At 39.5% G+C, this 16,395-nt stretch overlaps 1 protein-coding gene across 1 annotated transcript; it reads right to left on the bottom strand.

Moving 5' to 3' along the window:
- Positions 1–137: 137 nt before the first annotated feature.
- LOC116333796 (bifunctional 3'-phosphoadenosine 5'-phosphosulfate synthase 2-like) lies at positions 138–15,115 on the bottom strand. Its single transcript, XM_031757057.2, has 12 exons — positions 14,883–15,115; positions 12,901–13,015; positions 12,583–12,818; positions 12,292–12,430; positions 12,004–12,122; positions 10,329–10,442; positions 8,080–8,191; positions 6,106–6,311; positions 5,862–5,997; positions 3,422–3,690; positions 3,109–3,338; positions 138–1,414 (listed from the first exon to the last, which is right to left on the bottom strand). Exons 1-12 carry the CDS (start codon positions 14,907–14,909, stop codon positions 1,273–1,275), a joined length of 1,845 nt encoding a protein of 614 aa, XP_031612917.1. The 5' UTR covers positions 14,910–15,115; the 3' UTR covers positions 138–1,272.
- Positions 15,116–16,395: the final 1,280 nt, after the last annotated feature.

The raw sequence follows: 16,395 nt of genomic DNA, 5'->3' as shown, positions 1-16,395 counted from the left end.
AACTTCGCTCAACCATCTCTTAAGTGTAATTTGAAAGCGTCTCATGTTCTCCTTAATCTGTTATAAAAGATCTAGTTAGCAGAGTCAATTCAGAGCCAAAACCTGAGCTCTCTTAATGCACAAAATGACAGTGTGACTGCTGTTAGTCCGGTTTATTCTTATAAAAAGAACAGCTGGAAGTTTTAGGATAACATGCAGGGATAATTGACTGTCTTTGTGTCCATCTCAGTAAGTAAATACAATATGCTGTCATTGAGTTTAGCTGCTAAGACGGAAACCAAAACCCGATTGTGCCCTTTTACACACATTTACGTACACACATTTTTGCCAGCAGGTGGCGGCATTGCACTTTTGGCTTCGCCGCTCCAGGAGGCCGCACTTGGTAACGGACTCTTTTATACACGCCCCCCCCCCAATCCGTTAAATGGAGTTATCCAACAGACCTTTAACCTTACACAGCACTGATAAACATGCACTCTGTACAGACAGAAGAGGTAGGTATTATTGCACAACCAGGGCCACACAGTCACAGTCGTGCCGGAGGTACTGCAGAAAACATTTAAATCATCTTGTTCAAAGTACACATCATCTCTGTGTAACGTAGTCACTAAATGGTCAATTAACAAATAATTGTTTTTATTACTTCATTTTACATTTATTTTCCTATGACCAAAGATTCTATAATATAAATGCATATGCCCTGTTTATGAAGTCACAGAAATCTTGAAGACAAAAAAACAATTTCAGTTTTATAGGACTGACATTTAACACAAAGACACATTATATATATAAAAATTCATGTAGTACTTCATAACAATATGAAAGATTAACATGAGGGATTAACACAATGGCATCTATAACATGTAGGCACTGTGTGCAATGATAAGACTACAGCTTTCATTCAGGTGATACAAATACAGTGATACAGTTGTCATGTTAAAAAGGTAATAAAAACTTCAATGTGCATGTTTTTTGTTGTGCGCCCTTCAGTGTCTCATGTATGCATATATATAAAGATTTCCTTGTCTTGGAATGTGCTCCTGTGTGTACAGTCATACAAAAAATTCAAGTTAGATTTAATTTCTTAAAACACATAGCTTAAGGTAATATGCATATAATCACAAAATCTCCCCATTGTTTTACAGGAGTGAGATTCATATTTTGATTTGGTGAAGACAAAACTCCCACCCCTGCAGTTTGTACCAATAAAAATCCATCCCACCTTAAATAATCCTAAAGAATACACTGGATAGTTGCTCATGAGCTTGTTGATTAGTTTTTCTTCTGAAGAGAGGTGTAGTACTCGACCAACACCCTCCAGGCTTTGGGGGCCATAAAACCATCCGGAGGGTTCTCTCCACTCCGAGCCAAGCTCCTCATCATGGTGCCAGAAATGAACTGAAAATCCTCATGTCTATGAAATTGTAGAAGAATGGGGAAAAGGGAGTATACAGTGGGAAGGACAGGTTATTAGAAATCAAAATTTGCAAATTCTATGCCGTGATTAGATCTCGACACAAATACCAACTAGGAGACAAACACATATAAATGCACAAGTCTAATAATGTACACAGTCTGATTTTTGTGAAATTTTTAGTTTGGCCTTGAAGTTTTTTTCCTAAAAGTGTGTTGCAGGCAATGTAATGTTTTACTGTTTGGTAAGGAACACCCAAAGATGTACTAATGAGCTACTACGCTTTGTCCTTGAAAATGTGCATTCCTCAACAGCTGGTGAGGGGAGAGCTGCACCAAAAACTGTAGCTCAGAGCAGGTCTTGACTCATTGGAATCAGTCGATCCCTGTCTACTCCAGTCTACATGCCAAGTATCCCTAGGTGAGATATTGACCCTCACGTTGCTCTCAGATGCATCAATTGGAGTGTGAATGTTACATAGAAAACACTTAAGCATGGAAAAACATTCTTGTATGAGTAACGCGAGTTGTATAGAGCACTCTGATTGCTCAGGTAGAGAAGTGCTATATAAGAACCAATTCATTGAATGAAGGAAGTGTTTCATGTTTGTGCCGCACTTTTTAGAGTTTTATTTTATACTTGGAGTGTGTGGAGTCAAACTGTGTCTCAAAAAGCACATGGATGACGAAGGACTTAATCAAATACCACGTGGTACATGAATGTCAATATATGTGAATGTTCATATACATGAAGGTGTATATGTGTTCATATGTATGAATATATATATATATATATATATATATATATATATATATGTGTGTCAGAGTATATACATTAATATTGTATTGTAAATAGCATTGTTTATTAAACCTGAATGAATTCAAGGTCAGTGATTGTGTAGGAGTGAATCTATAAATAAAGTTAATATAGTTTTTAAATTTATAATTAGGTTTTATTTTTCTTTTGTTTTGACTTTTTTAGTTTAAGTTAGCTTCCATAGTGAGTTTGTTCATTTGAGTTTAATATTTATTTAATAATGTTTAGTTTTAGTTTAGTATTATTGGTTTCAGTCTTAGTTGCTATTAATTATTGTTGTATGGAGGGCATGTGTGAGAGGAAAAATTTAGAAAAACTTAGAACAGGCATTACAATAAAAACACAACTTTTTGAAAGCGGTTGTGTACAACATGTCTCTTGTATTTCTTTTTCTAGTTTCTATTTTAGTTGATTACAATGATTTTTTGCAATGATTTTGGGTTTTACTTTAGTTTTAGTTAACTATAATAGCCTTGTTATAGCTCTAGGTGAATGTGCGTATATGTATAATTGTCTGTCATTTCATATATGGGTCATTAGCTTGTGAAAGGAAGCTGAATGCTGCAATCAACCATTAGATATGAAGGAGGGGTAGAATCATATAAGTTTATACTTCTTCCCACTTCTTTTTTTCAGCAATAAAATTTGAGACGCTTATATACAATCAAGTATTGGGTACTGTATATTGTTTTATTTTTATTAGTGTTTGCTAACTTCAGATTATTTCAGGTGGTTAGTAGGGGGTCACTGACCGATCTTTAGGCTGGTGTGAATGGGGCTTAAGCAGTTGATTTCGCATCTCTAGAAGTGTGTGACCCCTTGAGGTTCAGTATTGACTGCAACTTACAAGAAAAACCTGCAGATCTTTCATCACTCACCGGTCTTTGTCATAGAAGTCCATAGCCTTCTTAGTTTTGTTGTAGGCAGCTACCCTGAAGGGAATGATCTCTACAGAGGTGAGGCCTGGGGCCATGGACAGCACTTTTCCACCGTGGGTGGGCTCATACAAGTCCTTTTTAGTCTCTGGGTGAGGCATACCTGCAGGATCCCGGCCAACAATGTAAAAGTTTGCTCCGGCGATCATTCTGGCTCTGCAGTGCCACTGAACCTGAAAGACATTGAAGCTGATATCACATGCACACGTATTTTTTAAAACTTTTAAGTGAGCCATAAGCCACCGCTGCCGCTCACCTCTGTGGGTCCAGCATACATCATAGGGGAAGGGAAGATGGCAACAATGGTGCTGGCTGGGTCCAACACGCCCTCCTCCAGGACGGCATCATGTTGCCTCATCCTCCATTGCAGAGGCACATCGTCGTCTTTGGTCCAGCCACCGAGCGGGTGAAGTAAGAGGACTGGATTTTTGTATCCTCGCTCCAGCAGACGCCGCTTGGTGTCCTGCATGAGCAGGGCGTGACCATTGTGGATCGGGTTACGCAGCTGGAATGCAAACACCGCATCTAAAGACAGAGGAGCGTATGATTAAGTTAACATACAATAGGCACACCTGCTTCATGATCATGCCTTCCAAAATATGTGTCACAGCCAACATGCGCATCATGCCTTTCACTGAACTCAAATACACCATAGGTTTAAATTTACTTTTATCAGAACAAAAGCAATAAAAACGTTGGTGGTGTGTGATGACAGACAGATGTATAGAATTTTATATTTTCCGTACTGTCAGCAAATCCCATTGTACCTAAAAACCAACAATACTGCCCACTCACATTTTCTCCTCCCTCTATATCTATCTATACAAATATATATATATAGCATAGTTTAACTGTGGGTTTAACATAAAATTTAGCTATACATTGACACACTTACAAGATTTGCAGTGTTAGTTGTGTTAATCTGCTGGTTCATAACTGGTCCTATAGGGCTTTGCTATTGAAGAAGACTTAATGCTTTCCAGTTTGACCACATATTCAGTATTTTTTTTTACTTTTGCACTGGGTGACATTACAAGCATGAAAGAAATAGCATTGTGTTTATTTTACGTCAGTCCTATGTACATTAATTACTCCTTAGCATACTAAATACAGCCACCAAAATGCATAATTTCCTTCCGTTTGACATAGATGTTTTCTATGACAACAGTCCAAAGCTATTTTAAGAAATCACATGTTTTAAAATGTTCTTAGGTGAGGACAAACAGGTTTGGGCTTGGTATGCTATGGAAACTACTGAGACAGACTGTTGGTTTTTTGCTTTGGGCTTGTTAACAATAAGAAAGTACAGGTTATTGTCCAACTAGTGCAGATAACGCCATGCTCTCACACCGGTAAACAAACCTCAGCACAGTAAAAACACAAAGTGCCAAAATAAACAGTGCATTGTGGATAACATGAATAGGTAAAACAATATCTGCACAAAGCAGTCACATCAAAGTGAGCGGGTGAAAGTAAAAACAGATGATGCCATTTAATTGTTCATTGCATTCAGGAATACAGTTAGCTCCATTAGCTTTTGGACAAAGACACTTCTTAGTTTTGGCACCACACGGATTTCAGATCTAACAATCAAGATGTGATTGGGGTGCAGACTTTCAGCATTTTGATTCAAGGGATTTAACAAAAGTTTTGCATTAACTGTTTACGAATTACAACCATTTTTGTTACTTTGGCCCAAATTATCAGAGGCACAATAGTAATTGGGGAGCTAAACCAATAAATACTGGTTCAACCTGTAATCATACATGGTCATGCCATAATGACATGTGAATGTTCTTCTGTCTTGTTTAACAAGTAATATGGTATGCTTCAGATCCCTTTTGTAATTTGCGTACAAGTTAATCTTGTTTTTATTTTTCCACACCGTAGGCTCTTTTAGAAGTTTTTAGAAAAATCTAAACTGGCCTTCCAGCTCCGGAGTGTAACCAGTGTTGTAAAAATTTAGGAAAACAACTCTTTTCTTTTTTTATTGTATGTATTTTTGTATCCACTGCAGTTATCTTCTCTGCGGTCGCTCAGACCTTTTGGTGTTTCTGAGCAGATTGTTGACCCTAAAGTGTTTGCTATCTCTCAGATAGGTTGGACCCCATACTGAAAAATCCACTGAACACTTGGAATGACCTTCAGATGTTTTACTTGTTTAATGTGTCAGGGAACAATGAGAGAACACACCTGTCCATGAAACTCTTGATTACCCTTGGAAAATGGAGGAGTACATATACAAATTTCTCTGTAATTGCTAAACAGTTAATATTTGAATACTTTCGTTACCTTGAAATAAAGTCTGCAGTTCAATCAGATTCTGATTGTGTGAAGTAAAAATGACTGAGGTGGTGTACAGAGGCAAATTTACAAAAACTGCCATTGTCCAAATACTTACAGACCTAACTATACTATATGTGCCCACTGATCACAGGACGTATCACAAAAATCACCATGCAGCTTTAAAGTTACCATTTAATTTTTTCCATCTGGTCCTTAGTCAAGTTTTTCTGAAAGACAAAGGGCGTATTGCTAAATACACTGCTTTAATTTTTTCATGTTTTCACCGGTTACCATAGCTGCTTTATTAGAGAGAAATATATGTGTCACACTGGAAGTTACTGACAACAAACAAAAGGCCACTTTTGTGTCTCCTGATTTTCACTGCAGTGTTGTGTTTTAGATTTTCTCACCTGCTTTCATATCTTTGAACTTCTGCCTGAGCTCCTTTGGAGTAAAGCGGTACTGGTCAAGTCCATCGTTCCATCTGATTCGCTCCAGCACCTCCAGATCACCACCTACCAGCCAATCACCTCCTTCCATAACCATCTGCCAAGGATAAAACCAGAGAACAGTTTGTCATCATTACAAGGCATGATGCTGGCATGAGAACTCCAAATTTTTAACTGCGCACACGTTTAATATCTGCATTATAACCTTAATGTACGGGTGCTGTGGACAAGTAGTCCCCCACTGGCGGGCACAGTGTTCCTCTTTGCGATGCGCGTAGAACTCGGTGTTCCTGAGAACAGCCACACGTGAACCTTGGTACTCCAGAGCTACCGCTGCACAGCCCTCCAGCTTCTCCTTGGTCTCAGTGCTAACAGGCAGGACGATGGGAATAGACATGTTGATGGCCCCACCTGAGAGAGAAGATGAAGTGATCTTAAACAAACAAAGCCAAGTAATTATCGTTTTACAAGTGTTTTCTTTTTTTACACTGACAATATGAAAACAGGTTCAGCACACTAATGGCAAACACTTCAAAGGGAAGGAGCGTGATCTCAGACAGGAGCTGTAATTAAATATAATAATTATTATTATTGGACAGTAAAGAAATAGTCAAAGAATTAATTGGTCTGTCATTAAATAATAATATCTCTTACAGTTACTTCTTTGCTTTAAGGACGTGCATACTATATGCTTCACAGCAATTTTGTATGCTTACTGAAATAGCATGTTCTTATTTTAAAAATTAGAAGTTCATTCATGCTTTTCCTTCATTTTTGCCTCATTTTAAAATGAACCAGACAATAATTTGTCTGTGTTATTTACACACAGAAAGAGAAAAGAGGAACAGAGATATTGTTTAACTTCTGACTTACAGTATGAGTAAAGTTTGTTGCCACAAGTGTAACCGACTTGTAACAACAAAGATTATCAGCATCAACTCTAGTTAAGTGTGGCCACACTTTTGAGCATTCGTTTTTCTCTCCAATTGTTGTGTGCGTGAGCTGCCTTACACTCACACATACTCCGAGATCGAGAGAGAGATCTCACTGCCAAATTGTGAATGGAGAAAATGAAAAAGAGACAAACATTTGAATATTACTGTAAATTAGAAGTGAAACAGCTGAGATCAAATGCTATATTATATACATGTGATGACTGAGTCAGCAGACCTTCTGTAATTTTTACATGCCAGCACATCAGCCAACCTCGCCAACCCTGCTCCGTAACTTTACCTGTCTTGAGCTGTTTTTGTTCCTAAGCACTTTCACTTGGGAATAATACCACTTACAGCAGGTTATGGAATATCTAAGAGGGAACAAATTTCATGAAGCGACTTGCAGCAACAATGGGATCTTATTACAGTGTGACGCTTGAATACAGTGAGCTCTCTGGAACAACCCATTCTTTCACAAATGTTTATTAGAGAGACTTGATTTTATACACCTCTTGGCAATGACAGTGAAAATACCTGAATTCCAAGATTAAGAGGCACGGCCCAACAATTCTGTTCACATAGTATATTTCACATTGCAGCTTGTGCTTTGTATCCAGTGTTAGGCTTATATGAGGCTGAAAGCGATATGTAAATGTTGCTAGAAGCTGTTGTGAACAGTTTGCTTAGACATGGCGCCAACATGTTCACATGCAGTTAGGCTGACTGAAAAGATTGCATGCAATGATATACTAACTCCAGGATGTCAAACATAAGTGTCAAACATAAGCCTTTGGCCAGTATCGGCCTGGTCTGGACTCCAGACTGGCCCACTGTATGGCTGGACATGAATTTTGGACTTTGAACAACAAATTTTACAGCTTTTCCTACCAATAAAGACCTCCCCCCTCGCCACTGATAAGTAAATGACAGGTTTCTGTAAGTTTACACATTTACTTCCTAACATTTAGGCTAAAAGAGTCGTGCTGAGAGATTTCTTTCATTTACTGTTTACTGTTGACATTGCACTTCTTTTTCTTATATTAAGATATCTCATCGATTAAATGTGTAGTTAGTTACATTTCTTTGCAGTGGGAGAAAGGGGGTCAGGCCCACATAAGATCAAAGTGTATGTAAAATTAGTCTGACATCCCCACACTAACTGAATCACAATTAATGTCACTTTTAGGAGCAGGGAGGTGGTGTTGTCCCGGGATGTTATCAGAAGGTTTAATGACGTCTCTTACCATCCAGGAGATTGCCAAAGTGCATAGTCTGGAGGAACTCTCTCTCTCTCATGAATCCCTTTAGTGGACTGGCCCAGCCCTCGGCCAAAACCTGCACCCACTGCAGATCCAGCTGTGGACGAATAAAACAGCATCGTCAGCAGGATGAAAAGAAAATAACACAAAATACTTGTAAACCGCAATTCCAGTTCAGAAAATATATTTGATTTTCTGAATATATTTTATTTGTTGTATCGAAAATGTATGCATTTCAGAAGTATGCACAAGCAATGTTCCCTCTAATTTTTCACGTGTCTGAGCGAACACATAAACTCCCTGAGCGATCCCTTGGACCACTGTGAGCGACATCAGACGTGTGCACTGTGGTCACGCCGGCATCTAATCCACCCAAGTTACATGGTTTATTAAAATAATCAAATTACAGCATTTACATTTATGTTAGACTACTTTTAATTAACTGCTTTAGCCCCCTTACAATGAAAATGTAAAGAAAATCTAGTCATTGACCTGTGTAGTATGTTAACACTTTTGGAAGTAAAAATAACTTGAACTCCAATTTTGAAAACGCAACCTTCTTTCTTTTTTTAAAAAAGCTCTGACTTGTATTATGAGTCTGTGGTCTGGGAGAGAGTCCTGTAACTCTCTGTCTGCAAAATATAGTATATAATGACCAATGCTGGGCAATTAATTATATAGTTACTTCTTCAAAAAAGTAACTCAGTTTGGCAAACAATAAAGATTTTTGCAGCTATTTTTTTTAAATGCAGCCAAGGCATTTTTAAATAAACATTTCAAACTATTTACAGAACAATCAGCTGTTCTGCATCAAATCTGATGCCACACAAATTATTTGTGCCACTCCAAAAAATAATTTCTGTCCACTATGAGATAAAGGAGAACAACAGCCTGATACCTGCAGGCCTGACAACAGGAGATGTATCACTCCTGTAACACCTGTAATATTCAGTACTCGCCTCATTGTTCTGACACACACAGTAAAACTACACTACACATTAACTACACAAGATTTGCGCTAAACGTCGCAAATCTCTCACATATCAAAGCACCGCCATCACTCCTAAAACTTCCCCCCGTTTCTTAACAACTAGATGCCACGTTGCCATATCATTTTTTGATTGGTCGACATGGTAATTTTTTGGACGAATAGGAAAGGGGGAGGGGGGTGGAGTTTGTTTTTGCTCACCGGCGGAGAGTGCTTTCGAGCCTTTTTTCTTATAAAACGCCGTTTTTACCGTTTATTCCGCAGTAAATATAAACAACGACAGTATTCAGGAAGAAAACCAAACATTGCATGTTTTTTTTTTTTTTATCACAACTCTGGTTTTACGTGGCCTATCAACACAATTTAAAAACTGGTATAAAGTCCACACTTTTTCCGTCAATTGTTCCGTCTGTCCTGCTCACATCTCCAATGGTTGTACACGTTGTCATTAACGTGGCTTCACTGCACATCAGCCACGCCGCTTTGCCAGCTAAAAGACCGGTGTCGGCACATAAGGACGCTGTCATAGCCTGTCAACCACGTTGATTAGCTGCGTATATAAATCGCATTATTGGCTGGAGTATGGGATAAGGTGGCATCGTTCTAATACAATATGGGAGCAGCCAGTCACTCACTGACTAACACTGCAAAACAGAATGGTTAAAGTATTAATTTTAATTTCAATTCAGGTTAATTTTTTTGTGCGCAACACAGATTTTCTGTGCCCAGAGACCGTGCCAGCAGTGCGCAATTGCGCACGTGCGCAGCTTAGAGGGAACATTGTGCACAAGTTAATCTGTAGGCCTGCTTTACATAAGTGAATAATTTAACAGTGGAAGGATTAACCGCAGTGGAACATGATAAAAAAGAGACAATATGAGCTGAAGACTTACAAAAACCATTTCAACTATACACACAAAGAGTAAAATGACAATTTGACCACACAGAGAACGAATTTCACTTTAAAATGTTTTCTTTTTTTTAATGAGCATTACTGAGTTATTTACCTTTACCCTTTTCTCACAATGTATGAAAGAAAGTTTACCAAGAAGCTGCATATCTGTTAGCATCTGCAGAACATTGACTGACAGTTGTGGGAGAATTTCCCTAATGATTAACCAGGGAATTGGAAATATTTCCTTAGTACACAGTCTCCACACTGAAAGGACCCATGAACAGCTGTCTGTAATGTTCAGTACTGACTCTGATTTCTCATTTGCTATGTGACAGCAGAATGTGTAGTTACCTTTGTGATGCTGATGGTGGGCAGTGTGTTCGCTTCAGCAAAAACATCGTTCACCCTGTCCCCCGGGACAAACAGTTCAGTCACCTCCTCCAGGATCTCGTTTGGTACAATTTTCTACATACGAGAAGAAAATGAATGTTCACAGTTTAATAACGCTGCTCATGTAGGGATTTAATGACCTTTTAAGAGCTTAAACACCACGGTTAGTGCGTCAGAAGCCTTTAAAATATATATGTTTTTAGATCAAACTATACCGCTGGGTGTATGCTGCATATTATTTGTTTGTTTTGGTGCAAAATGGTGTTTTTTTGCATCATTTGAATTGATTTTAATGTTTTGTGCTAGCACTGAAAGATCCTTCAAGAGATTACTCTTCATCCCTTACAGCAAAACGGTTACAGTAAAAAAATCACTCCTATACGTTCTGCTTCCAAGTGACAGGTACTGTCACATGATTGTTAAGGTATGAAAAAGTAATAACAGCTTAAACTGCCTGATGAACAAGCCAGTTCTGGGAAGAAAAGGTGACACAAGCTGAGGAAGCTCGCCTTGGGGCACTAGCTGAATGGTGCACACAGTGCGCGTAATTACAGGTTTACATTCTGAATCAGACACGGCACACTAAATAAATAGCATATTCATAAACATAGTATTTAACTGAAAATAAAGTGCTTTATTTCTGCACTGTTTGAATCTACAGAAGCTCCTTTCAATAAAATCAAACATCTGTGAATGCCTTGCCTGATTTTGTTTGATGTAATTCTACACTGCAGGATTAATCTGTGTCACACTGTATCTGCGTATTCATGTTGACACAGCGGGATTTAAAAAAAAAAAAAAAAATCAGTCGCCTGTTACTTCAATGACCGGTGTTGTAAAAACACACATGTTTACACATTCACTCTATCAGCAACCTTTCCTTCAGTAAAGATAGAAGCTTGGCAACAGAATCAATATCATTTTTAATGCTCAATTGAATCTTCACTGTGTGTGCGTGTGTGTAAAGGTCGGTTAGTGTCTTTTCTACGAAAAGCTACACTTTTAACATGCCACGGTCTGGGCTTCACCTGTTTTTCCAGTTTTGCCTTTGTGATATAGATCTATGTTTGTACATACATGAAGTGCAAACATAGTGCTCGTTCACACGCCTTTGAGAAAAGGAAACTCTTTTGTGCATTGCTCAGAGCGCATTACTCAGAGATTGTGAAATTTTAAATTATCTCCTTTGTGTTTCTCTGTGTTATTTGCAATTGTTATTTGCTGCAATATAAAACTACTGAATAGTGCCAGGTAGTTCATTGCCTCTAGCCAGTTGTTGCCAACCACTTCCTTCTCATGTGAAAGATTTCATTGATGGGCAGAGAATACAGAAAGATTGATGTTAATTATCAAGACCTATTGTTTGTTTTTAAGGTGGTATGGCCTCCCGTACTATACTGAACTTATTTTAGTACAACAGCTTCATGTTTAAATTAAGATTTATTTCTATTTTGTGTAAAAATAACAGATCAAATATTCAAACTTTACACTATTTACATAGTGTCCTCTTGATCATGCCACACAGCTGAGAAAATACCAAATGTAAATTAGCACTGTGGGTAGCATCTGTGTACACTGGGCAGTACAGTGGTTTATTCTGCTGGTCTAGAGCACGTCTTTTGCACAGGAACCCTACCTGTTGCTTGAGCAGGTCCAACACTTGATGGAGACATTCATTTACGGAGAGTTCTCCGGTTTTCAGAACGAGCTCTGGACGCTCTGGACGCTCGTACTCCGAATCAATCCCAGTGAAACCTGGCAATAAAGCATAGATATCCCTGAGATCCTATCAGCATTAATAGTCTCTAATCACTTGACTGAGCCAGAATTACAACGTGGTGAACTAGCCTGTAGATATTCAAAGGGTCTGGGATGACTTTCATATCTCATAGATGTTTCTTGCTGTGAGTACCATCAAACTGACCTTTGATCTCTCCAGCACGAGCCTTTTTGTAAAGTCCTTTAACATCCCTGCTCTCACACACTTCAAGAGGCGCATGGACAAACACTTCAAAAAACGGCAGCCCGGAACTTGCGTGGACACGCCTTGCCTCTTCGCGATCCTGTGGGCGAAACAGCACGGATACATGATTTTAATGCATTTTTGATTTGAGGTTGACTTAAAATCTAGCGTCCACCTTTGTTAGGGTATGATTTCAGCCTTAAATAAACACATAAAGGGTGTCCCAGCATGTAACTATTAAGCTTTCCTCACCTTGGCGAAAGGAGAGATGAAACTGGTGACGCAAACGAGGCCGGCATCGGCAAACAGTTTGGCCACCTCTGCGACACGCCGGATGTTCTCTTCGCGGTCTTCGGCAGAAAAGCCCAGATTCTTGTTCAGGCCGTGGCGAATGTTGTCTCCGTCCAGTGAGTAGCAGGGGATGCCATGGGAGACGAGATAATCCTCCAGGGCAAAACTGATGGTAGTCTTTCCAGCACCAGACAAACCTAGAGGTAAAAGCGTGGTGGGTATAGTAAATAAGCAAATTGATCCCAGTCTAAATATGGTGGAAAAACTATAAAGATTTACCAGTGAGCCAGATGGTGCAGCCCCTAAAGCCCCCCTTGGTGCCCACGACCTGTCCTCTCTTGCTCCGGCTGACATGGTGGGCCTGGTACACCACATTGGTCGCCTTGTTGAGATTCTGAAAGAGAAGCAGCAGGGGCTCAAAATATATCATAAATATATAGAATAATATATTCTAACATATAGGCCTAATATATAGGCTCAGAAGCAGACAAAGGGGTATTTAGTTTGAGTGTATTCAGTTCACAAACCAAATGACATATTTACCAGCATAGACATCATAGACAAGTCTCACCTAATGTTCATGATGTCATAGAAAAAATAGCATTTACTTTTCACTGGATCCTTTTTAATTTACTTCCAAGTCATGTAAACTAACATGTCATGTATAATTATTCAGATTAGCTGAATCAGACTGGTTCTACAAGGATAAAGTGACTACGTGGACAAGGATGTGAATGAATGGAGCTGTACAGACTTATAAATGGGAGGGTAGGGAAGCTCATGAGGGATGCAGGCAGGCAGGCAGGGAGGGAGGGAGGGAGAGGAATAATTGACAATGTGTCCAGTGTGCTGCCTGTAGCCAAGCGATGATGTGGCAGTGCTCGTGCCCACACGTTCACCCTCTGCACCCAATCCCCCTTCTTCCCTACACCCTTACGCCTATAATGCCCACCCAGTATGAAAGAAGTTGAACAGCCCTAAGGACCGCACAGGATTCCAGCTGCCATTGGGTGAACCTGTGTGAAAAGAGCCCTTTTTTACGGTGCAAACACAGCCTTGGTTGTAAAAATGCTGCACTCTGACACGCCACAAATCAAGGTGTGTTTCAATCAAAGGAGATGGAAGGCTTACCGTGTGTAAGAAATATATAGACCCACACGCTGTGGGAGAGGCCTAGACAAACAAATAAATATAGGAGCCACCTTCCACTGCAGCCTCCCACTGGCAAAACACCACCTCATCATGAATACAATGATCATCATTCACTATATAAAGTTGTAATACCTTTTGCATTAATACCATCCCACCTTAATATTTTTTTACTGTCTTTTCATTTCAATCCCCTTTTCCTTTTCCTTTGTTGTTGCATTCCCTTTAAAGAATGTGCCTTGTGTAACTCTTCTCCCCTCGCTCCAAGTTCAACGTCCATCCTCTTTCTCAGGAAATCACAGGGGATAAATACTCATGACTATGTCAGTGAATTCCTCAAAGAAAATGACACATGAGTATTTCTTACTGTTTAATTGCTCCTGAATTGCTAAGCATGGGAACTCTGAAAGCTAACTCAATTAAATTTGCTAATACATGTCAAAAGGAGCAACTATTTTGCAACTTCCTTAGAAAAGTGACTCTGATTTTATCAAGAAAGCTGACGATTAATCTTCATGGTTGCATCACTGTTACACACTGTCAGTAATGATGCACCCCTTCAGTGGTGTATCCCTCATATGTGACTCCACATATGTCTGCGGCATTCCCGTGCAGCATCACTCTGGCACTTTAACAGGGGCCTCTTTCTCCCCCCTCTCACAAGACACCCTATGTTATGAATGAACTACACTGACATGGATACGTTACTACAACAACTGTCCCATTCAAAGTCGAGGCAAGTCTACAAACAGCCACACCTGGCAGGACAGTAAAACACACACACACACACACACACACACACACAAAACCACACAACAACAACAATAAAAAATGCCTGAAAGTGAACACTGATTTGCAGAAATTACATTTAAACAAGTAATCACTCCTAAGGGAAAAAAAGAAAAAGATTTCTGCACGACCAGCAGACCTCCGTAGTAAGATCATCGTTTTTAAGGTAGGCTTAAAGCAGGTAGTCTGTATTAACGTGACACTAAGTTCGCACACATGTCGGGCTGCTGGCTGACAGTACATTTCGCTTTTTGGGGGTCTAATATGATGACAGCTTACAATTCTGGTGTCTGTCTCGACCCGTTATCTCCATATCTACTCACTGTGCGAAGCCTCTTCACTCCGGACATTTCGCTCTACTGTTATACCACCAAAGGACTCCTGGACGCCGGACTCGTACCGCTGCACACACGCAGGCCTGGATGTTCGTCGGATGCTGGATCGACTTATAAAGCAAGAAACTTTTGACTGTAGTAATCGAAAAAGGCGACGGAGGGGGTGTTTAAAAGGGACTTCAAGACACGTAGCACTCCACTGGCCCTGCCTCCGGCCCTCCTCCTTCGACGTTAAAAAAAAAAAAAAAGCGAATACCGGCAAACCTCAAGAAAGACGGGACGAACAACAAAATCGACTGGATCGGGTAAAGCTGGATCTATTCCCCCCAATGTCACAAATTGGCAAGCGTTAGAGAAAAATTCACTCTTACTGAGGCGTCAAGGAAGTCGCTGGTGTCTCCTTATTTCCCCAAACACTTCCAGACGCCACTGGCTCACACCACACCTCACGCCATGTATATAAAAAAATCTCTTTAAAAAATCCAGTCATTAAAGCAGCAAGTAGAAAATTCTCCTGGTTGGAAATGCGGCTATTTTGCCGGTCTGTCACAAAAATGGGGCAACAAGGGGTTAAATGTAGCCCACGTTTAATGATTAAATGTAGGGCACAGTAAGGAAGCACTAATGAGAGAATGAGTCCCTCCTTAAAAGGGGTCTTTCAAAGTTTAAAAGTATCGATTAGTGAGTTAATAACTTTGTTTAGCGACATAAAAAGATGTGTAATCAACTAGCCATATATTTCTGAACCTTACAAAATATAAGCGTTCATTCAATTTTATTTAATCGCAACAACAGTCGCTTTAATATTGTAAGGTATAGAACCTATAATAATATAGAGAAAACAGAGATAACCCCAATAAGCAGATGCCCTACTATGAGCGAGCACTCTGCGACAGTGGGAAGGAAAAACTACATTTTAACAGGAAAAAACCTCTGGCATGCCAGGTTCAGAGAAGGGCAGCAATCTGCCACAACTGTTTGGGGGGGAGGGGAGGGAGGCTGGACAAAAGACAACTTATCCAGCCTTTACTATAGGTTTTATCAAAAAAGAAACTTTTAGGCTTAACCAGAGCTGGAGGCTTTGCCTCCCATTCTACTTTTAAATACCCTAGGAATCACAAGGAAGCCAATAGTCTGAGAGTGAAGTGCTCTGTTGGAGTGATATGGTAATATGAGGTCCTTAATATTAGATGGGGCTTGAATATTCAAGATCTTGTATGTGAGAAAAAGGATTTTAAATTCGATTCTAAAGTTCGCAACAACTAACTTTAGACAGGAGTCGGTGAAGGGAAACCAGCATGGAAGAAATATGCTATCTCTTTCTAGTCTCTGTCACTACTCTTGCTGCAGTATTTTGGATCTACTGCAGTCTTTTTAGGGAGCTTCAGAACAATCTGATCATAGTGAATTTCTGTAGTCCATCTTAAAAGTAACAAATGTTCGAAGTAGTTTTAAAGCATCACTCTGAGGAAGGATGTTTTATTTTAGAGACACTGCAAAT

The sequence above is a fragment of the Oreochromis aureus genome, linkage group 13, assembly GCF_013358895.1.
Source record: "Oreochromis aureus strain Israel breed Guangdong linkage group 13, ZZ_aureus, whole genome shotgun sequence".
In the NCBI taxonomy this organism is placed as follows: domain Eukaryota; kingdom Metazoa; phylum Chordata; class Actinopteri; order Cichliformes; family Cichlidae; genus Oreochromis; species Oreochromis aureus.
The sequence above is the reverse complement of the archived record's forward strand: the minus strand, read 5'-3'. Positions and strand labels throughout refer to the sequence as shown.